Below are 24,378 nucleotides of genomic sequence, written 5' to 3'. Positions count from 1 at the left end.
TGCCATCTATAGCAATATCATTATACACAGAAAGCACTTGCTCTAAGTTCTAGTCACTTTGACAATGGTTAAAAATAAAAAAATAAATAGTCTATAAAAGTAACAGATTAACATACAAATCACACTCATTAAAAAACAGCCTGTCAGCAACAGAACAGACTATCGCCACCTCTTTATTTGTTATGCTAAAGTATTAGTGAATTCCTTCAGTCAGTCTTGGTTTTGGATGGTTTGTGAAAATTTGACTGCAAATCTTTGCAACTCATGGTGGTGTTGATCAGTTACGTAAGCCATTCAATCCAGCAACCAAAGCAATACCACAACACATATGCAACTAACCAAGAGCACAATTTTCAAATTGTATATTTAACTATCCTAGCAGTAATTTGTGCTCTGTTGTTTCTTTCACCATGCGACTCATGAAACTAACCTAGACCCAGTTAGGTGACTTATGTAACTAAACACAATGCAAACTTTAAAACTAAATCTACATTTAAAAGTTAACTTTTGCACATATTCAAGCATTTGAGCTAAAAAATATCTTGTGAGAGAATTCATTCAGTAAAGCTTGAGTGTGCAAATCTTGGCAGAACATGATCATAAAAGGGTTGCAAACACAGTCGAATTGAAAATCACTTTCAAATTCACAGATTGTTTTCCCCCACTGTTTGCTCAGCTCTAGCATTTATATCCTTCAAACAGCTGTAGGTAGTTTTCACATTTCCCCCTTAGTCATCATTTAGCCAAACTCTACATATTTAATGCTTTTGATCTTTCCCTCATAGAAGAATCCCTCCATCTCTCTTATAATTTTTGTTCTTTAACTACTCTCCAAGATTCCTCTATCTTTCTGCCACTGCAGTGCATAGACTGGCAGTCTTACCAGAGCTGTACCGAGAGGGGAGTATTCTACTTCACTGGCTCGATGAGATGCTGCTTCTGTGCGCACAAACAAATCCCATTCAAAGACTAAAATTCACACTTACATTTTTTGGGTGTCATGCCACAGTGCCAACTCAGATCCTATTTGCTGCTCACTATTATTGCCTACCATTAGACCTTTACTGCTTTCCACCTAGACATCTGTTATTAGAATATTTCCCCTACATGTATATATATTCCAAAAGAAAGAAAAAACCTCCATTAAACAGTTACGGTTGACACCAACGTAGTTATCTATATTGTGTACAAAACCCAAGCACTTAAAAGCAAGGAAATGCATAGTTAAGGAAATAAAGGGCCAGATCCTAAATTGCTGTAATTCGGCGTAGCTACCCTGACGTATACCAGCTGAAAATCAGCTTCCATAAGTATTACACAGCACACATCATAAACAGAACCATGTTATTCAAAGAAAGTACAAAGAAAGACATATTCCATCACAACAGCCATATGTCTGACACATACAGTTCATTTACATGTATTATTTTGGCTATTTTGATTTCAGGATCTAAGTATTTTCTTTTAAAGGATGTGGTTAAATGGGAAACATTATCAATTCAACGTGTTTATCAGCTGACAGGTTTTTTAGTAGAATATTTACAATTGCTCTTTTAATGAACTGTAATTTAATAAAAAGAGGAATAAGTGTCAACTTATGATAAAATTATGAAGGTAAGTGCACCTGCATTGGAGGCTGATCAATAGATGTTATTAATGGACACACACACACACACAGAGTTGGTTTTTGACTGGCCCTAATGCACTACCAAGGTGAGTAACCTACACACACACACTGCCCCTGCATGGCAACAGGACGGTAGCTTGCATCACAGCTTGGATGCAGGGTTGAATGGCAGAAGCTGAATGGCCAAGGAATCCATTTCTTGTGAGCAGGTGGATGAGGAGGAAGTGGAGCTCTTTCCTCTCCTCCCCCGACCCCATGCTGACCTTTCCATACATACACAGGTGTGCTGCAAGAGCTGCCCAGGCACAGGAGAAAAAGCAAGCAAGCTGCATTGTGAGATGGAGCCAAGTAACTTACCTCCCAATTCTCTCTCATTGGGAGAAGGAGGGGAGCACAGGAGTTGTGACTGAGTCACAATAATTCCCCAGAGCTCTTCCTGGGGCTACCCAGCTATGCACTGCCCCTATATCCAGGGCAATGCTTAAAGCCGCAATCTGGCCTATAATGTTTGTGTTTCTTTTTCCAGAAGGGCTTTGTGTAGGATTTATGTTTTGAGTTTACTGAGGAAAGAATCACATTTTCAGGGTCAGAGTTAGGTTGTTCTGTTGTAGTTTAATATGCATTTCTTTTTCCTTGGTGTGAATAATGTGCGCATGTTATTTATATAGATAGCGCAAAATGTATTATGTCCTTCTCTCTTTACTTCCTTGTTTTTAAGGCCTTGGCTTTTATAAAGTATGTGTTTTGCCACTTCACTGTTGCCAGTTACTCACCTCAATTGGTTTCTTAAACAAGGTCTTATTTGGGGGATTTCCCTTTTTTAAAACATTTTTTCTTCTTTCGTACAAGTAACTGAAGACACAGTTTAGATAAAAGAGATGGAGGGGTCACTAGATTATTGGATTAAAGGGAATGAGTGGCATTTACCACACCAACACTAGCTGGAAACAAACACCATTCAGTGAGAGATTTAAGAAGCTCAATTTAGTTTATCAAAGAGAAGGCTAAGAGGTAATTTGATCACAGCCTATAAGTACCTACATGGGGGAAAGATTGCTGATAGTAGAGGGCACTTTAACAGAAAAAGGCAAAAGACCCTATAACCTGTAGTTGAAACTGGACAAATTGAGACTAGAACTAAGGTGCAGATTTTATAGGGAGGGTAATTAACCACTAGAACAACTTCCCTAGGGACATGCTGGATTCTCCATCATTTGAGGCATATCTGCGCTTCAAGCTGGGGGTGTGATTCCTGGCTTAAGGAGACATCATCAAGCTAGCGTGCTAAAAATAGTACACCTCTACCCCAATATAACGCTGTCCTCGGGAGCCAAAAAATCTTACCACGTTATAGGCGAAACTGCGTTATATCGAACTTGCTTTGATCCGCCAGAGTGCGCAGCCCTGTCCCCACCCCCACCCGGGCGCTGCTTTACCGCGTTATATCTGAATTCGTGTTATATCGGGTCGCATTATATCGGGGTAGAGGTGTATATAGCCATGAGAGCTTGAGTGGCAGGACATGCTAGCCGCCCTGAGACCCAGCATGCCAGCTTGATGGTAGCATGAGTATGCCCCCAGCTCAAAGTGTAGGCATACCCATGGAATCTTTAAATCAAAATGAAATGTCATGTTAGAAGATATGCTCTAGCACAACCAGAAGTTATACAGGAATTACTGGATGAATTCTATGGCCTGTGTGATGCTGGAGGCCAGTCTAGAGTACCACAGTGGTCCCTTCTGGGCCTTGAAAGAAAACAAACGAACTTTGAAATTGTTGTAGAAAGCAGTCATCTGAGAGAGTGCGATGTGTACAAGCCACACAGTATCTTTGCTTCGGACAGTTAAAGGATTCACCTACGACAAGGCTGTTGGAGAATGTATTATCCACCATCTCTTTATTTTTCCATCAGCTTCAGTTATGAAGAATCATGTCTAATTTTCATATAATGGCAATTTCTTAAATATTTCACTATCTCTGCGCTGGAAAATTGCCTGTTTATGCCAATGAAAATATCTGTCTAATCTATCAGCATTTCTAAAGCACTTGGATATCACAGTGCTAAATGTCATGCAGTACATGAATAAAAAAACCCTGTGAGACTGGTCAGTAAAATTCATCCATGTTTTAAGTTCTGTGATGTCACTGGGCTGGTGAAACTCTGCAAAATATTTTAAATATATTAAATATTTTAAAAAATCTGCTCTGTTTACTCTAACTTTTCAGTACATGTACCAGTGGTCAATGAGACTTTACCACTAAAATAAATAACAAAAATCAAGATTTTTTTTCCTTTTAGTTATAAGACTAAAGTCAGCTTTATCACAGGACCTTAGTTGTAAATCAGTTAATTCCATAATCCTGCCTCTCTGTGCCACAACTTCTCCCATCTGTCCAGTCTTGCCTTTCTTATTATTATTATAATAGTTAATATTTATATTATGGTAGCACCCAAAGGCCCCAAACTGGGATTGGGGTCCCATAGTCCTGGGTGTCATGGGCTAGGAATGGAAGCATGGACCCATGTTTTGGGCAGGCTTGTATAGCCCAAGGTCAAGTCTGGGCCACCATGTCTTCACTTGCAGGGAAGGGAGAGGTACTGAGACTTGGCAGGGGGAGGAGGAGGAGGAGGAGGAGGAAGAAGTTGGGCAACGGTAGGGTTACCATATTTCAGCAAGCAAAAAAGAGGATGGGAGGAGCCCCGCCCCTGCCCCTCCCACTTCCCGCCCCCCCAGAACCCCCAACCCTCCCCCCGTTCCTTGTCCCCTGACTGCCCCCTCCTGGGACCCCTGCCCCTAACTGCCCCCCAGGACTCCACTCCCTATCTAAGCCTCCCTGCCTCTTGTCCCCTGACTGCCCCAACCCTTATCCACACCCCCACCCCCAGACAGACCCCTGGGACTCCCACGCCCCATCCAACCACTCCCCACCCCCTGACAGCCCCCCCAGAACTCCCAACCCATCTAAACCCCTCTGCTCCCTGTCCCCTGACTGCTCCGATCCCTCTCCGCACTCCTGCCCCCTGACAGCCCCCCCCCAGAACTCCCAACCCATCTAAACCCCTCTGCTCCCTGTCCCCTGACTGCTCCGATCCCTCTCCACACTCCTGCCCCCTGACAGCCTCCCCCAGAACTCGCAACCCATCTAAACCCCTCTGCTCCCTGTCCCCTGACTGCTCCGATCCCACTCCTGCCCCCTGACAGCTCCCCCCCAGAACTCCCAGCCCCCCACTCCTTGTCCCCTGACTGCCCGCTCCTGGGACCCCTGCTCCTAACTGCCCTCCAGAACCCCACCCCCTACCTAAGACTCCCTGTTCCTTGTCCCCTAAGACCCCCCCCAACTGCCCCCCAGGACCCTACCCCCTACCTGTACCCTGACTGCCCAAAACTTTCTCCACTCCCCCCAAAAAGCCCCCCCCCCGTTTCTTGACTGCCCCCTCCAGAACCTTCCTGCCCCCTGGCCCCCTTACCCTGCTGCTCAGAACAGGGTGTTGGGCTCTGTGCGAGCCGAGCCGGACACGTGGCTGCGCTCCCCAGCACAACAAAACCCGGTCCCTGGTCCTGCACAGTGCTGCTGGACCGGGCTGCAGGGGAGAGCTGCCGGCTCAGAATGCAGGGCGGATCCGGCTCCTCTACAGCTGCTCCGGAATCCAGCCCGGGACTTTCCTGCAGCCCTCCCAGCTGCTCACTCTGCTCTGCCGGGGGAGGGGGGAAATCCCGGACATTTTGAGTGCTTTACAAATTCCCCCCCTGACGCTATTTTTAGAACAAAAAGGAGGACATGTCCGGGTAAATCCGGACGAATGGTAACCCTAGGCAACGGCTCCAGGTTAGGAAGGAGGGCTCCAGGGGTCCTAGTTGCAGGCCTGTTCCTGCTCCTCTAGGTTCTCTCCCTATTCCCTGTCCCAGTCCCAGGCCCTGCAGCAACTGCTCCAACCCCTCTAGGCCTCACTCCCACCTTTGCCCGAACCCACAGACATGCATGTGTTTATGTGGGAGCAGGGTTCCCACCATATTTCCATTGGAAACATGCACAGGCTTCTTTTACTCACTGCTCCTCCTACAATCAATAGTTTCAAAGACCCCTTGTTTTGGTGTTCAGATGATTTAAGGGGGCAGGTTATTATCCATCCCAGGGCCACCTGCTCCTGCCTCAACTTCACTATTTGGAGGCAGGTTATCCAGGCATTGGGACAACACTACAGATACAAGCAAGACAAGGATGAAGCTGACCTTGTGTTGTAAGTTTCCGGGACAGCTCCTCCACTGGTGAAATACTGCTGCATTCCAGAAATAAGGTCCTACTGACAAATTAGCAGGTTGGCTTCTCTCGTCACAGAAATGTGTCTTTAACAGAGATGTGGTGGCTCCCAGATGAACAGGAAAGCAGCAGCACAAACTCCCACTTGGTTGCATTTTAAGAGATGCCCATAGAACATCTTCTCTCTTAAAAAATGTGTGTTTGTACAATAACAAATCAGCAGTTATTCATATTTACCCGACATTTCAGCTGGGCTCAGAAAAAAGGAGACATCTGTGGCTTGGTATGGAGTATAAATAGGAGTGGCAGGGGGCCACACTACTAACCTGCCAGGAGCGTATCAGGTCTTTGAGGACTCCAAACAGGAGCTCACACACCATTAGAAATGCAGCTTTTTATTCCAATCAGGATGAGGTCCCAGATGCGCTAAGCACTGCACAGACACACAAAGGGAGAGAATGTCCCTGCCCTACAGAACTTGCAATCTAAATTTGAAACAAGATACAAGGTAAGTGTAACAATCAATCAAGGAGGACCACAGGGTGAGGGGGGAGTCAATTCATTCTGAAAGTGTTATTTTTCTTTTCTAATGAATTAACTGTTCCTGACTGCCACCCAGCCTAGGCATCAATGGAGAGCTCAGACTCTGGACCCATCCAATCTCCTTTTCTTACCCCATGATCTTTTGAGGAAGACCATGTTAAAGAAGAAGTTCAGGAGGTGCCTTATTCCCACAATGTGCTCTTAACCTACCTACAGAGCACACAGCACTAAGCACCGAGAGACTAAACTCTTCCTAATTACTATTGCATTTTGCATAGAGAGCATTGTGAAGGGGTCACCTTTTTACAGGGGCCTCATCTACTTGTTGGAATTTTTAGTTTTTAGCATTAGACTTTGTGACAATAAAATTAAATGTATTTATTTTCCATAGTTATATCAGTGCTTTACAGGGCCCAGTTTTCAAAAAGGCCTTCAAAACTATACCTGTAAAATTCACAAGGGCATCTCTTTGCACAGACAAAAACAGCATTTGTGCTTGCAATTGCACATGTACACGCAAGTGAACAACTATGCATCCACAGTGTGTCACTGGAGAAACTAGTGTGTTTTAAGCATGCACTTCTAATAGGCCCATTTTAAAGCTTGGCCTTAAGTGCTTATAGCACTGTGAGGGTAGCTGGATTTGTGGCTTGTCTCAGTAGTCAAGGTCCAGAACAGAACCAGAGGCCTGAGCTTCATAACCCAAACAGAAAAGCCTGGGAGATTGAGTAGCCCTCATCTAGCCTCTCTCTCACCTTGAGCAACTCCAGTCCAACCCAGCTCCTCCTTCAGAAGCCATGCTGCCCTTGGCCAAGTCTACCCTAGAGCTATGCAGTAAGCAACCCTTGGGAAAACAGCATTAACTCCCAAGCAAAAACGTGCAACATCAACCGGGGAGGACAGCTGGTTTCTAACCCCATCTACAAAACAACACAGAGGGAAGACCCAGTGAAGCTCCCCTGGTAGGTAATCAGAGGGGGTACGCTATTCTGTTGACACTTACCACCCCGATCCCTCCAGGCACAGAAGAGAAGGGGGCCATTCATCCCTTACTGTCTGTAAAGCAATTTGAAGATGAAGAGCTCGGTCAGTGCCTGAGGTTGTGCTATTGATGTACACACTCAGCAGGGGATGAGAGCAGCAAAGACAAAGGCTGGAGCAGAATTAGGTGCTTACAAGTATTTGGGAAAACTCCTCACACCCTGCTATGCAGAGCAGCAGGTCTGTAAGAGCCCTCCCAGACGGACCTCTTGGAAGTTGCTACATTCTGGAAAGTTGGCTCACTGATACCTGATCCACGCAGCAGCCTCAGCAATGTCATTTTAGAGGAATGACACTTGCAGGGTGTGGGAACAGCATGGAAAACAATCCCGACTGCCCTGCCCCAGAAGGCGGGAAGGGAGATGAGAGGGACCTTTACATACACAAAGATGCTCTCCCTACCCTGGGCTGCCCCTCAAAGCCAACAGATGCACCACCAGTCTTCTCCATCCCCAAAGAGGGAATAGAACAAGCATCCCTTCCCCATCCTACTCCAGCCCAAAAGGAGTATAGAAGTGGTACCTTCTTACCACACAGCTGAATCCTTGCCTGTGAAGGTAAATTTTTTCAGCTGCCCCAAGACACTCCTGTTTTACAGAAGAGGTATGGTAAGCAGCAAAAGAGCAGGAGATCAGCTTCTGAGTTTACACAGGCTAATAGCAATAAGGCAGCTGGCTACACTGGGGAAGAGGAAACCACATGACTCTGAGCTACTATCTTCAACACAGACAGTCACTAAATGCTAACGGCATGTGGGGGGAGAGATTGCTTCCTGGGAACACTGATTCTGTGAATGTTCATGGCCTTCAAATTCTCTCCTACTGAGGCTCCCCTTCTTAAGAGTGGAACCTCTTGTGCTCATCTGCCCTCCCTGAATCCCACTTCCCCTCCATGTAGCAAGGAGTCCTGGGCTGGGCTACAGCTAAAAGGAACCTCTTTATGCTTCACCATGGAGACAGTAGTCATTCGAAATCACGTCACCCTCCCTCACCTGCATGCAGGAAACATGCAATAGAAGGTAATGCTTGAAGCTACAGGGAATAAAGATCATCCCAGGGACAGGTGTTCACTTGGCTGGCATTGTGTAGTTTACAGCTAATTTAATATTACTCCACTGACGCGTGATTCAGCAAAGTGATACACCTTGGCCACAAGATGAAAACCCATCAAGTGACTGAATCCTCAATTTCAAACCTTCTGTGGTCCTGTGCAATGTGGAAGCGGGACATTTTTCATTGACTGAAGCCCATGGGTGCCATGTAACCTGCACGTGGGTACAGATAGCCGAGAATGCTGTAACATACCATCTTCATGCTTCTGAGCCATTCCTATAAATGGTTAACATGTAAATAGAGGGGCCCCGGGATACATGTGCCCTCCAAATACCTTTGCAACGGCCAATGTAGATTCAGCCCACGCTGTTGGAGAGGGAGGAGGGGAAGATACAGAGAGAGAACAAGTATACTCAGCTTAAACTCATAGTCTTTGCATAACCATCACCCCATTCCCACTCTGGGGCCCTATACTGTTTATACCAGTGCAGCATATCTATACTAAAAGTTTTCACTAATGCAGGTAAACTGCTTTAACTATACCAGTATAAAAAAAATTCAGTGCAAAGATAAGGCTTTGCCCTGGGATTAATGTGTTGCAACAGCACATCACATGTGCACGTAATAAAGCTATTAGCATACGAAGTGATGGCCAATGTACTACTCTCCCAGAGATGTTAATAAGGGGAAAGACAGCACTGTAGCATAGGAAAACAGGGTTGGCACATGAAAGAGTTCAGGACAAGGACACAGAGAACATGGAAAGCACTTTGCTTAGCAGAAAGAGCAGAGGTGCTAAAGGAATTAGAAATAAAATAACCAGGTGATTCTACATAATCTTGTCTTCCTGTTACTGTTCCCCTCATCTGCCTTCTCTTGTTTACTGTACCCTCTGGTTGTGTCTCCTCCTAAAATCAGAATGTAAGACCCTCAACCCCATCTTTTATTATGGCTTTGTGCAGTCCCCAGGGCAATAGGACCCCGATCCAGATATAAATGAATAAATAAATAAAAACACGATGACATCAATCGTTGTGGCTTGTACCAATGGCCTCAGCCACAAGGTAGGAATCTTTACAAACACAAAGGAATGAGCAGGGGCAGAACACAACACGGGATTGAGCAGTGTTTCTCATTCATTTCTTAACATGTTATAACCATGGTGCAGTACTATGTGCTCTAGGAAACGCAGTACTGCCAGCTCCAAACATTCAAATATCATGAGCCGCTGCCTCCCCCCAAAAAAGTCACAATATTGTCATGAGATTTTTTAAAATAGATATTGGGTTGTTTTGTTTTGTTTTGTTGCCTTCTGATTTTTGGGCCTTTAAGATTCATGTTTTCAAGCTTTTCTCTGCAACAATGAGTGCTAGCAACTTTAAAAAAAAAAAAAAAAAAAGATTTTCCCATAATCACTTGTCTCCAGGAGCTGAGGCTTTAAGTATAATGTCCAATATTGCAATAACATTGAAGAACTGGCAACACTGTACAGTGAAATACAGAGACATAATATATAGGGCAATTACATTGATTTTTTTAAAAAATGTATAGTGAGCAGCTGGTATGACAAAGTACAAAAGCACTTTACTTTGGATTAAAGCACCCTCTGGTTTTTGGAGAGGATTCTGCATCAGTCAGGGTCTCTGCAAATAGTACATACAATCTTCCAATCTAGCTATAGGCAGTTGTGTGAGACCTGAGTGAGATTCTTTATAACCCTAGGAGAACATTTGAAAATAAAGGGGTTACAAGCTGACAGTGCATGTGCAGGGAATAGAGGAGAAAGGGGTGCAATGATCAGTGCACTGGCCTTTCAACTCTGAAGACAAGAATCCAGCTCTTGTGTTAGGTTGCAAATGAAAGTCAGCTGGGTGGAGGAGCACCTGGGGTGGCTGCAAGTCAAAACTGGGGCACACTGGCAGTGCTGTGTGCGAGCTAGGACAGATGCTTCAGCAAAGCTGTGGGAGAGATGCTTTCACAGCCCATTCATTTGCTATGCCCTTCTCTCCGCCCCTCACTTTATAAGCACTCACATTTCACCTGTGAGGCTTCTTCACAAAAACAGAGACAAGAAGAAAAGCATATGGCCGCCCAGGATGGCATATATCTAGGGAGAGCCAGTAGAGGAATAGCACTTTCTCCTCATTGACCCCAGCAAACAGAAGGATGGTTTTGGTACAAAATCCCCTAAAGTGATAAGAACAGCACTGTCACTTCAGTGCCAACTATTTCCTGAAGGATCAATAAGCCAAAGTAATCAATTCTCTCAGACAGTCCTTATTCCCCAGGAGATGCCTGAGCCCTTATTTGCTATCATTTAACCTCTTCAGAGAAACCACGGTTTCAGAGCCCCTCCTATGCCTGACTGCGGCTCTGACATCCGGAGGGATGAATACACTCCCAAAGTTCCTGCTGACATTTCATAAAAGGCAACATCAGGAGCAACAGCTGAGGTAGGTGAGCATTACAGCAAGCCACAGCACCAGTGCCACTTCGGAAAGAAAGATCCAAAATTGAGGTTTATTGCCAGACGGCAAGGGAGGAGGTGGGAAGGAAAAAAGGGTCAGGCAGAGAGGAAAAAGGATGTGTTCTGCACGGCACAAAATGGGATAACGGTTATGATAGGCAAAACACACTGGAGAACTCAGAGAACAACAACAATGCTGAGCATTTCTATGGGGATTTACACCTCCAAAGTCCTTGTTCATCCTTACAGCCTTCCTGGGAGACAGGAGAGTTTTAATCCCATTTTATAGATGGGCAAACTAAAGCACAGAAGTGAAAGGACTTGACCTAGGCTGAACTGGGAGATAGTATCAGAGGTGTGATTAGAACTCAGGAGGTCCTGGTTAAGGGCATTGGACTATGGGAGCACACTCCAACAAGGGAGAAACTGGAAGGAAACTTGGGTACGAATCTACTCTCCAAGAAGGGGAGCAAAAGTGCCACATAAAGCTACAAAGGCATGCAACTAGAGTATAAAGGAGTTCAAGAGTCATGTGGATTCATATCTGGAGAAGGAGAGGACTGAGGGTTTTGTTGACAAAGCAGAAAATGAGGATTACAATCAAACAAAAAGGGGAGGCTGGCTTGCTGAGCAGGGCCGGCTCCAGGGTTTTGGCCGCCCCAAGCAGCCAAAACCAAAAAAAAAAAAAAAAAAAAAAAAGCCGCAGCCACGATCGCGATCTGCGGCGGCAATTCGGCGGGAGGTCCTTCACTCCGAGCCGGAGTGAGGGACCATCCGCCGAATACCTGGACCTGCCGCCCCTCTCCCGAGCGGCCGCCCCAAGCACCTGCTTGAGAAGCTGGTGCCTGGAGCCGGCCCTGTTGCTGAGCCAGGTAATCTGTCCAGGCCATAATGCTGGTGAAGTTCTTCTCACCATGAACGTCACTCTCTTGGCTTTGTGAGCATCACATGACTCCTCAGTGAAACACCTGGTCTGTAACTCTCAGCTGCTGGTCAAGTGGTGGAGGGAAGGGAAATGGCAGTGGCTCCCCTAATGAATGAAAATAAAGAGCCAATTAAACTTCCCTCTGATACATGTGAGATTCAGACCCTGGTTAGGCATCTTCTGTTCTGCATCCAAAGGAGGATGTTTAACCAAACAGGAGTGGTATCCCATTGAAAGGGGAAATTCCCAGTGGGACACTAAGTGCTTTCGTCTAGATCTTGAGATTTCAGACTGTTAAATTGTGACATTTTCCCGATTGTTATGGCTGATTCTTAATCCTGTACAGTTGGATTCGTGGCAATACAGTACTTGGCTTTACAGGCGGAGAGATAAAAAACAGTCCCAATAATTTTTCTTAAAATAGTCTGTAACATATATGGCACACATACCCTGATACTGTGTGTTCTGTAAAAAGGTTTAAGTGGAGCTGCGTATGTATTTTGTGAAGCACTTCAGGATGAAAGGCAATACATATTCCTAAATTCTTCACAAAATGTACACATGTACAGCTCCACTGAAATGCAGCCACCTCTGGGGTGGAGGGTAGAAAGCCATCCACAGAGTGCTGTACACAGTAGTGGAGGGAGAAAGGGAGGGAAAATTTTGGCTAAAGGACACCAGGGTAAACCCCTGCATTTACATGAACTGCCCGACAGGGATTAAAATAGATTGAAACAGGAGGGGAAGCTCTTCCTGCACCAGCCAAGAAGCAAGGGTGCTGTGATGGGGAGAACCAAAGAAAATGTAAAGACTTTATCGGGTGCAGTTTGGCCACAGAAATCAGACTCAGAGCTGTGAAAGGAATACTTTGTAGTAGATCTGCCCTGGGTGCCAATACTATGGAGGGCACAGGAGAAGGCAAAGAGAATGATTTTTATATATATACACACATACACACACACACATATTAATGCTGTATTTGGATGAACTTCAATATTTATTGTTATTTATGGTAAATACTGATGTGGGCTTCACCTTAGTAAATACTTACCTCTTGGATTAATAAAGCTTGAGGTTCATCTTAACAAAAACCAATTGGACAAATTCAGACCTCATGCCCAATCCACTGAGGTCAACAGAGTTATACCAGGGCTGAGCACAGCTCGGTATCTATCTGCTTGTCATACGATGAACGTTTAGATAATAAAGTTTTTCATCTACCTATCTCAGATTATGGATCAGCATCATTATCCCTATTTTACAGCGAGGGAAACTGAGGCACGGGGAGGGGAAGTGATTTGGTAGTCACAGCCAGGAAGCACACCTGCCACTAAAAGACCCCTGCAGAAGGGAGCAGAGAGAGACTTTCACAGCACCAGCTCATTTCTTATACTTCAGTCTTTGCAGGTTTGGTTTGGTTTTCAACCTAGGCCAGTGCCCTTCTGTCCTATTTTCCAACACACCAACACTTAGCAAAATAGGGTTGGGACGAGGCTCTCTCTCAGCATTTGTACTGAACCCATCACCAAAGCACTGATTTGTCCCCGAGGCAGCGATTCTGATTTCTTAACTATACTATTTGACCCAAGACTCCTGATAACCTGAAGAGTCAAATATGGCCCACTAACAAATCTGCCTGGAGAGGTAGCACAATTTAAGAGCTGACCAATCCACGTTTTTTAAAAAACAAAGGGTTGGCGAAGAGACAAATGGGACCAAAACTAATCCATTAAAACATTCAATCGAGTCTTCTAGAAACTGATAAAAGGATAGCTTTGCCCCTTCTCATAAACACATGGCCCCCACCCAACTATACGTTAGAGGAGAATTTATTTGGAGTTTCTATTAGGCCTCAGCATGCACTCCATATATCTTCCCTACCTACAGGAGAGCTGTTCTGAAGCATCACTTGACTTTGTTTTAAATAGCTCGCTACAGTTTCCATTTTAGCTTTGTGAGATGATTATTTTTTCTTACAGAATTGAAGTTGTACAGCAGTTGAAAATGCTGATGGCTTAACTGATTTCATTTTTTTTCCATAGCAGCCCTAAGGGGTTTTAACTCTTTCTGTGGCACTGAAATCCTGCTTTGGAGTTCAATGTTTAACTCGCGCTGGGAGACTCATAAATATTCGGAGTCACTCTCTCCCTCTCTGTTTGATTAGGAAATGAGCCTTTAACTCAATGTAATCCCCAAGCCATTAACAAAAAAGCCCTCAACAGCTCCACTATTAGAATTTCACTCCTAACCCACAGAGGATTGAATTAGATTAACATAACTACCCGCAATCTGAGTTTATTTTCTGTGCCAGATAGAAATGTGTTTTCAGGAAAGAAAAAGAGAGCGAGCCAGAGAGCAAGCATGAGCATAATGAAATGTAAAAATAGAGGGATCAGAAATAGCTGGACAGATGTACAGGTGAAGAGAGAAAAGGAGAGCGAGAGCGAGAGAGAGAGAGATAGCTACATAATAATTATTAACTGGCTGCTGACTTTTGGGCATGGGGTTATTAGGAAGGACCCTAACAGCATAGAATTGTTTTAGTAAGGACAGTGTTTCCCCCCAGGTGTTTATTTCCAATTTGCAGAGATTTACAGGTATACACCTGGTATGCTGCATTTCAGACACCTGTACAGCCCGTTTGGCACAGGTTTTATTCAAAATTCCCAGGAAGTATTATACACAACAACAACAAAAAACAGAATGTATGTGTCAATTACTTTGCAGTCAAATGAACAGACAAGGGTATAATGAACAAGTTTTTTCATTCCTCAAAAATCACAAACAGGCCCTGACAAATTATGTTTAAGGAATCAGTTTGGAGGAGATGAGGTTAATGGGTGCTTAGTCCACATAACATTAATTGTTAGTGAAGCAGAAACTAAATAATAACAGGCTGCATTCTTCCACACAATGCATCAAAGTTTTTTCCAATTACTTATCTAACAATGCATAGAGATAAAAGAGAAAGATGTTCCATAATCTATTGATCTACAAGATATACGGCAGCAGGCACTTGATAATTTTTCCAAATGCAAGAATAAAACAAAGAATCTGCAGATTCTACAAGAAAAGACCCACTGTAGAGAAAAAGGGGGTAAAGTCCAGCAGTTTCATGAAATATTCCAAAAATCCTTAAGACTAAAGAAATAGAGGGTTTATTGGGAATACTTGCTCAGGAATATTGGGATCTCTGCAGAAATGTTTAATCATGGATATTTGCAGTCATGTCTGAATGTAGACATGTTGGATTTTTGCTGTGTACATGGTGAGAAAGAGGTTGCTTTTTTAATTTTAAATTTTTAAGAGGATCTAAAACTAGTTGTACAGTACCTTCTTTGTTTAACTAAAACAATCAACAATTTTGAGTCCTTCAGTACATTTTAGAATAACCTGCTCTCTCATTTGAATAATTCAACTATAACAGGAAATAAACAGAGAAACAATAAATGTAATATTGTGCCAAACAAACATTAAAAAAATAAATTAAAGAGCAACAGAAAGTGAAAAAATCTTACCAGTCAAAACTAAGCTTTCTATACTGAGCATTGTCATGCTGAGAATTCTATTTGATTTACCTTTTTGGAGGAAGCTTTGAGTTGCAATTATCATTTTAAACATTACTAATCTATGGAAAATCAACATGTTTATCAATCTTGTCCTGCTAGCTGTGCCTCTACAATTCCAGTTTGTTAACTTCAGTCATTACATGGATGATTAAAAAACATTGCAAGTAACAATTTGGAATAAGTTCCAAAAGAAAACAAAAATACACTCGCAAGTCAAAGACTTCGGGAATGGTAAAATTTGCATTGAATAAAAAGCCACATAATACTATATGATGTATATTTATAAGATGAGATCTGGCCTGTTTGTCACCTTCCTTCAGTCAATCCCGCCACAACAATCTTCATTTATTGCTTAGTACTTGATATTTGAATCAAAAGGCAGCTTTCCCGTTGTTCTGTTCATATTTTCATTAGACGTTTGTTCAGTCCAAATTATTTCAAACCAAACAATGTGTGTTCTCTTTATTGCTTTCAAAATGTTAAAATATCTGTCAAAAACAAGTTGCCAGAGTGTACTTTGGGAACAATGTATATAACCAAAAATGTGCCACACATGGAAAAACAAAAATAAAAATTGTAATCTTGATTTTTTTTTCCTGTGAGACATTATAAATGCAAGAAATTCCAAAGAAGCCACATATATTTGTAATAAAGATTGTTCTATCCCTTAAAAAAAATATTAAAAGAAAACAGTCAAAAAACCCAAGTCTTTGAGCCCAAAATAAGAAACAAGACAAACGACATCAATTATTTCAGTTTTTGACCAAAGAAATGTTTACATAATGAACAAAAATTAGTTTCTGATTCACTATTAAACCTTTGTAATTAGAGCATCTCCTACTTTTTCCTTTAACAAAAACCACACCAAAATACACACCATTGTACGAATTTTATTTTGCATTTTAGATACCTTAAAGCAAACACTTCACACAACGGAGTTCCTCCTTTGATTGTTACTATGCTGACTTCTCAAAGTCCTGCACCCCTCTATTGTCACTGCAGAGACTTTAGAAATTAAGTTGTTTGGGGACCTTTAAAATTAGACAAACATCAGCTGCTCGATGCCAAACGCCTTTGGTAAAACAAAATTTCATTTTCATGTGTGTGCTAGAGAAGGTGTGAGCCAAAGCAAGGGGTTTTGTGGGGTGGTTGAGAGTTCTTTTAGTAATTGGTTGCTGAAGTTTCCAGATATGCGCTTTTTATACCAGCGGTGGGGAAATATCACCTGTCCTTGGCAAGCCCTTAAAGCAGAGTTACATTATACAGTGGCGTTTTCAGAACACCAGCAAAGCTGACTATTGCCATTCCCAAAACAATCCCATTCTGCTCAAACTTTCATTTGTTTGCTTTAAGAAAAAAACCTCAATACCCAAATAGTGAAAGTGACTGATTTACATGAAGTTCTGAAATCATCTTGCCTGCTTGTGGGTCACTCTGACCTTCCTTTGACAGTGTGAAAACAGGAAAAAAAAATATTGTAACCACATTGAGATGCTGCCATAATTTTAAGCCCAGATAAAAGGATTAGTTCAGGGAGACATTTGTATCCAAAACACAATAAAAGGTAGAAGTTAAGTACTTACATGCTGCAGGTTGAGAGATGAAGCTCAGGGCTGGAGCAGAATTTCCCTTGCCCTCAGGTGTTTCTAATTGCTGATTAAATATCTTTTGGTTCTGCCTGCACCAGCCGACAGTCCCCTCTGCGTCTCTGCCTCTCTTTGTGACTAGGACACAGTACTCCGAGTCCCAACCTATAAATAGATCCCAGCTCTGTGATTGATATAACAGGCAGCTGACAAAAAAAAAAAAAAAAAAACACCACACCACACACACCATAGGTCTTAAGGAAAGCAGCAAAAGCTAGGCTTTCACCTCTGCACTGCACCCAGGGAGGAGTCCCCCACAGTCACCACTTCCCCACAGTAGCATTACATCAACTTTGGGCATGTAAGCAAGTGAACAAAATTCATGCACCAAAAGAAGAAGAAAAGGAAAAGTACAGATGCTGGTTTAGATTTGACTTCTTTACACCTTGAAGTTAAAAAAAAAAAAAGAAAAAAAAAGAAAAAGAAGTGTGAGCTGAGTACAGTTTTGATTTGTGTTTTATTCCAAACTCTTTCCATGAAACTTTGCATTCCTGCTACAGAATAAACTGGGACTGACATCTGGGTTAGTAACTGCAAGGTTAGACAGCTTTCTGAGGGACTCTGCAAAGAGTTCAGGGATTGAGAATGAAGTTACTGTTCTCCATGAACCATTTGATCAGGACACTCCCTGACAGCTAGCATCAGGATAGTGACAAACTTCCCACTTTAAAGGAACCCCCAGAACAAGGAATTCCCGGTTGGCTAATGTTAGCTCAGAGTAACAAGTTACTAAACTTTGGGGGATTTCTATAGGGGTTTGATCAAGTCCTTGAATAATTGGAAAAACCTCCCAGTGATGATGTTTGTAGCTATGGAATTGTCTTCCAAGGAATGGGTTGAGCCCCGTTCTTTGGGACATGTATGCGTGACTGGATAAAGCCCTTGAGGATGGACTGTAGCAAGCAATCCTGCCTGGCCCCCATTGGTAAGTGTGGGAATAGTCTAGATGGGACTTTACAGGGCTTTTCCCTCTCACACTTCTATGATTTCTTCTACTAGCTCCCAAATCAGTCTCAACAGCAGATCAGTTGAAGTCTCAAGCATCTGTAAGAAGTGGCTGTTAGCACTATTCTCCAAGCCTTCTCTGATTCCCAGATGCTTAACATCAGTACTGACCTCCCTGGGGGATATGTAGCTCTCCATACCAATTGGACTCAAAGGTACGGTCCGATGAGTTGCAACTGCAGCTGGGTATAGGGGGATACAGAGAGTAGAAGGAAAAGCTGAGGGCATAATGACCTTCTCTACATTAGACATTTTGGGGGTCTTTCGCAGTGTGGTAACTACGACCAGTTCAGCTCTGGTGGTGCAAACAAGGCACCAGCACTCATGAAAACTTTTACCACCATGTCATCTAGATTTCCTCTGAGCAGGGTTAGGCAACATGATGTTCAAAAACTAGTGTCCCACCTACACTATTGCTACTATTTCCATAGAGTTGCACCAGTGCTAGTGCAGTGGTGGGAGATTTCCCCAAATAAGCCTAGGAGAGACACACCAGCATGGCCCAGGTTTCAGGTTACACCAGGTGATTATTCATGTAAATAACTGAAAGCAGTTTCCCTACTTTAAGGCCAAATCCTTCAGTGCTGACAAAGGCAATGTGTTCTTTGGAGTTAATGGGCCTTTTCCCTAAGTAAAGAGGGCAGAATTTAGCCTTCGTGTTTTTCATGAAATAAGAATTATATGTCATGTCATTTCCTTAATATTCTAATTCTTGCAGCATGATCTAGTGGACGAAGCAGTGGACTGGGTGCAGGACACCTGGGTTCTGTTCTTAGCCAGGGCTGGCTCTAGCTTTTTTGACACCCCAAGCAAAAAAAAAAAAAGGGGGGGGGTGGGGGGAGGCGCCGGACTGCGGAAGCAAAACAAACAAACAAACAAACAAAATGGCAACCACAGGGAGTGCGTGGAGGGTGGCCAAGGCAGTTCGCAGGGGGGTGAAGGGCGGCGTCTGCCTGCTCCACCCGTGGGCAGCCAGGCGCTGCAGCCCACTTGCAGCCGGGCGAGAGGGGCTCCCTCCTCCGGCCTTGGGGTGCCTCTCCCGGCCGGGCAGGCAGAGCCCCTGGGGGCTGCAGGAGGTGCTGGCTCAGCCGCTCCTTTAAAGACAGCTGGTCCGGGCCAGGCTCAGAACAGCGGGGGAGCGGAGGCCGGTGCAGGCGGCGGTGAGTGGCACGTCCGGGGAGAGCCTGACGGCCACAGTGAGCAGCGGGGATCGCTAGTTCCTGCCCCGCCCCCCGGCCGGGGTCCATGCCCTTGCAGGGCTTGGCTGGGAGCAGAGCGCGGGGAGCCGGCTGGGAGGGCTGCCAAAGTGCAAAAAAAAAAAAACGAACGAACTACGGTAGGGCAGCGGGAATGTGCTGCCCCAAGATTGGCTGGAATGCTGCCCCTTACAATGTGCCACCCCAGGCATGTGCTTTCTCATCTGGTGCCTGGAGCCGACCCTGTTCTTAGCTGTGCCACTGCTTTGTGTGATTTTGAGCTAGTTGACCTCTGTGCTTCAGTTTTCCCATCCATAAGGCAGAGATAATGATGCTTAACCTCCATTGTAAAGCACTTTGGTATCTACAGATGAAAAGTGCTATACTTAGCATTATCATCATCCTCTGATAAATAAACAATGTGCCAGATGCAGCCCTAGTATAGTGCCATTGACTTCAATGGAGATGCACCCATGCCTTTCAGCTGAATTTGGCCCTTTGATTTTTGCTGAGATGAACACCAAGTCAATATCTAACTGAAGGGAAATCAAATCTTTAATTTCAGCAAAAACACAACCATATTTTCATGAATGTACTCTAATTTTGGGTGCCTAAAGGGAGAGACCTGGGGGTCAGATTTTGAGAAATGCTGAATACTTGGCTCCCACTTACTGTCACAGAGGTGCCACCCCAACCCACCCCATCATGGGTGGAAGTGGGACTGTGGCAGCCTTTCCTCAGTTTCCCCAGAGTCTTCTCTGGCCATAGGAGTGACCTAGCCTCCAGCCAATCCATCTAACAGAATCCAACCCCTTCCAGGTCCTCAGAGTCCTTCACTTGAAGTCCAACAGAAAATAGCAAAACAACTGAATCTTCAGCCTAGCTGGGCTCAGCTGCTAGCCTCCTTTGCAGGCTAATCCCAGCTGCAAACTGTACCAACGTTGACCAAGTTTCTGGCTTTCACTCTCTCCGCCCCTGGATTGGCACACACTTTCCCTTCTCAGGGTTTCAGACAGGCTACAGTCTCTGATCAGCTCCTATCTCCACCGAGGCTCCTTGCCCACCGCAGGATAGTGTGTCTGGTCTGCTTCCCCACCAATCCCCCACTTCCGGGCTGCCTTCCTCTTAAGTCCAACCCTGCACAGATATAACAGGGCAGGACTAACTGAACTAGGCTGACTGGCCCCAAGTCTATCCTTAAAGGGGGCAGGCCACCCTATTACAGACTTCAGCTGGAATTTTTAGTGCTGAATACTTCTGAAAATCAGGCCAAGGTGCATCAAAGAGGCTCCCAAACACTAAGACACCCAAATCTAGCAGCCATTTTTGAAAAGTTTGACCTTAATATATGTATAGTTGTATACATTCTGAACCGAATAAATATAAATGCCACCAACTTGTTCCTTGCCTTTCCATATCACCTATCTCCAAATCCTTTACAAACGTTATTTAATTAAGCCCCAATGCAAGGTGGGCCAGTATTATTATCCTCATATTGTGTTGGGGAGGGGGAATCCGAGACACAGAAATACCAAGAGATTTGCCCACACTCTCTCAGCAACACAGTGGCACAGCCTTGAACAGAGCCCAGAATTCTTTGAATCTTCACCTCCTCTTTTACTAGAGCACATGAATTTAGCTGTTACACTTTGGGAGAAAGAAGTCAGAGGTCCAGAAAAGACTCTCTCCTTAGCCTGAAGCTGGTTCTTTACACAGAACTCTCATGGCCCTGACTCAGCCAACTCCTATGTGGAAGCTCCTCTTCATTCCAGCAGTAAATTATTTGTGTCAGGCATGGACAGACAGGGGGAAAAACCCTATAGCAGAGGAAATCCTACGTAGACTTTACACCCACCAAAACCCACTGCAGAAAGGAGGCCAGAAGATTGCAAAAAATCACCTCAAAATACATTTAAAAATAAGCTACTTGTAAAGCGGATAAAGGTTTAATATATTTTTCTTCAAACACCTAGTTTAGAGAATTGCAATCTGGAAAACTGGGACTGTAGCTGGGCAGTCTCTCTCACTGGTTATTTGCTGTTGCATTTGTTATTAAAAGGTGCCTGTCATTAGTACCTACTGTAGTTAAAGTTGAAAGCAGCTTCCACTATAAACTCCTGCTTCACAGGCTCATAAATACCCCAGACTATTATGGATGTAGATGAAATGTCCAGTGATTGACTTCTGCTCAAGGGTGAGAGGTTTGGGGGAGAGGGCAGGAAACATGTAAGTGTAAGTGTGTGGGTGTGCGGCTGGGAGGGAGTAAGTGGCAATTGGGCAAAACCCTTTCAGCCATTTGTAAATTATTATGGAAGAATGAAACACACTACACTTTTCCTCCAATGTTAAAAAAGAAAAGTAATCATACTTTAGACAGGCCTACAGCAAATATATATGAAGCTTGAAAAATGGCTGAGATAGACAGCTGGGATCTTCCTTTGGATTGAGCGTGTGGAAAAAAGTAAGCACCCAAAAAACGTATTTCTATGCATGCTGAGCAGATCTGCCATGATTTTAGCAGAGCCCAATGTAACCGTACCTGTTTTAATGTCAGGGAAAACATAAGGATGTATAACAACTACAAAACCAATAAAAATCAGATCCATAGTTTTAAAAAAAATTGTAGAATGCAGCAAAAATAGTTTGTTTGTTTTTAAACTTTCCCATTAGGAAGATTCAGTTGTCATTTTAACATAATCTACAAGAGAACTCTCACCAGCCCAAAACTGCAGGATAGGTGGGATATCATCCTATAAACCTCAGTGAGGTGTGAACTTCAGAGCCTTCAAATTGGGACCATTTAAATACTAGCATTAGTATGAAGAAATATAAAGAAAATTGAATTAAAAAAAAACCTATGTCAAGGCTGCCTACTTTACACCACTAAGCATGACAGAAATGCAGAAGTCGAGGTTCCAACAGCAATATGATTTTGGGTGCATTGCCTATATGGAGTATTTTCCAGATCTGTTTTTGTGTTTAAATGGGTTGTTTAAATACACTCCTCCTACACAGAATGCACAAGACAGTGGAGTTGCTGATGCCAATGGAAGCCTAGCTGTTCTGTTTCCTGACTTTGGGGGAATTTTAATGCTGTAACCTTAACATTACATTAATTTACATTTTTCTGTGTAATCTATATTCTCAACAGGGCTTTTCTTGGTGTCCTCTGAATAAAACTCTGTGTCCAGCACTTTCCGAACAAACTCTAGAATCATGAGATAGGACATTGCAAGGTGCAAGACTTTGTACCACTGGAGAAAGTAACACCACTGACTCAGTGCAGTTTTGACTTTTATTCCTTCTTTAGTTTCAATATATTTTATTAATTCTCAAATATTTTTAACTGTGGCTGTCCAATGGCAGTTTTGCCATTGACTTTAATTAAGAGTATTTGTTGTGCCTGATCATACTCTTATCAATTTATTTACCATTGAGTTCACCAATATTACACTAGTGATCCATGCTTAGTATAGTATACTCATGTTAGATGTTAGTACTTAAGTGGAGTGTATTCAGAGAATTCAATATTTCTGAATTTGTACAGAAATAAAATGTATGAGGCTCTATCTAAAGCTTATTAGCAGCAAGACAATATATTTAAATATCCCTCCTAAACAATTAATTCTGATCCATTGGCTCTGACTACAAAAGTTAGTGAGTTTATATGATTTTTTAAATGTGAACTTCCTAGATTTGCTCCTTGGGGAAGGCACCTGCCTCATATGTTTTCTATATATGATAACAACATCTATGTACTTCTGTGAAGCACCTACCACACTTGTTTGTTACTTTATAGCACCGACAACAAGTACACACCTGTGCAGACAGAGCATTAACTGCACACTTAATAGCCTGCTGGTATGTTTGAGATTTGTATAAGGTCAGCTTGAGACAAGCGATACTGTTTCATGTTCTCAATAACCTTGGGGGCAGAGGGAGGGAGAGAGAGCACGGCTAGTTTTATAGCAAACATCTATTGTAATAATATCCATACTAACTTTGATAGCAGGAAAAGGGGGAGGAAGATAAAGAGATTTAAACCAGTTCTTGTGCCAAAGGAAATAGGGAGGAGCTGAACAGCCATGGACATGGTAGTACCCTTGCCTAGGTTTGTTTGTTTGAGAACAGACTCTCTTTAGAGCATCTCTAACAAAAACAACAACACAGTCACTAATGGACCCAGCCATTATATTTGGCTCCAGATCCAAACTTCCAGAATGTATGAAGGCCCTTTGATCTGGAGTTTTGGTTCATCCCACCAGGGAGATTAAAATAAGCTTCCAAATTCAGACTGGGCTTTTACACTGAAATAAAAATAATCCTCTCTGTACACTCTACAAACTCTCTAACAAGTCACAGTCATTTTTAAGAGATCCGAAAGCAAAGAGCACCAGGAAGTGGATGAAGTCCCCCTTCTCTGGGAGCCCTAGAGCAGGGCATTCATTGGCTGCAAACACCATTTCTAGCTAATGAAGGAATAAACACAAAGCTTGAAAATCAATAGATAAATGAGACTCAAAATTACTTGCCTGCTTTCTGAGGTCTGCTGGGGAGTGCCCGATTCCGCAGCCCTTATTCACATAAAGGACAAGCTCCCTGATCAGCGATAACCAGATGAATCCATGGAAGGAGATAAGTCACCAGCATGAATTACCTGGGTTTCAAAAAAAGGAAAGGAAAGAATTTAAAGCAAGTCTCTTGTGGGGGGGCACAGGGCACAAAGCTCATCTCTAAATCAGTGCCAAGAATTTCCTGCCTTGCCCAATATCTTAGGAAAGTCACTAACTTCTCAACATCCTCCCTTTACTCCAAGGCAGAGCCCTCTCCTGGGTCACTGATCCAGAGCTAAAACTGCACTCTCCTAATCAAAATTAAGCAAGTGGCACTCTTAGGGCAGCAACAAAGAGTCCTGTGGTACCTTATACAAACACACACTCCAGCTTTGCCAGTTCACCTCAATCAGCCTTGGATTCCCTCAAACAGCATTAGGGCATTTCATTAAAGAAAAGGAGAACCCTATATGTCATACAGTGAGCATTTTTC

At 43.5% G+C, this 24,378-nt stretch overlaps 2 protein-coding genes across 6 annotated transcripts in view; both read right to left on the bottom strand.

Annotated features, from left to right (window-relative positions):
* ESRRB (estrogen related receptor beta) overlaps positions 1-17,255 on the bottom strand; it is a 159,171-nt gene extending 141,916 nt beyond the window's left edge. For all 5 annotated transcript variants that reach the window (XM_065595577.1, XM_065595578.1, XM_042858545.2 and 2 more), the window contains exon 1: positions 17,069-17,255. Coding sequence is in view for 1 of the 5 variants with exons in the window: in XM_024102350.3 (XP_023958118.1) it covers positions 17,069-17,070 (2 nt within the window). In the remaining 4 variants the exon portion in view is untranslated. The remainder of the gene's footprint in view (positions 1-17,068) is intronic.
* A 6,716-nt stretch (positions 17,256-23,971) lies between these two features.
* The window catches only part of GPATCH2L (G-patch domain containing 2 like), a 101,232-nt gene continuing 100,825 nt past the window's right edge, over positions 23,972-24,378 (bottom strand). Inside the window, exon 10 of the mRNA XM_065595557.1 lies at positions 23,972-23,989. The gene's annotated coding sequence lies outside the window, so the exon portion shown is untranslated. The remainder of the gene's footprint in view (positions 23,990-24,378) is intronic.

The sequence above is a fragment of the Chrysemys picta genome, chromosome 4 (assembly GCF_011386835.1).
Source record: "Chrysemys picta bellii isolate R12L10 chromosome 4, ASM1138683v2, whole genome shotgun sequence".
Classification (NCBI taxonomy): Eukaryota; Metazoa; Chordata; order Testudines; family Emydidae; genus Chrysemys; species Chrysemys picta.
Note: the sequence above shows the minus strand (reverse complement) of the source record. Positions and strands in the feature narration are given on the sequence as shown.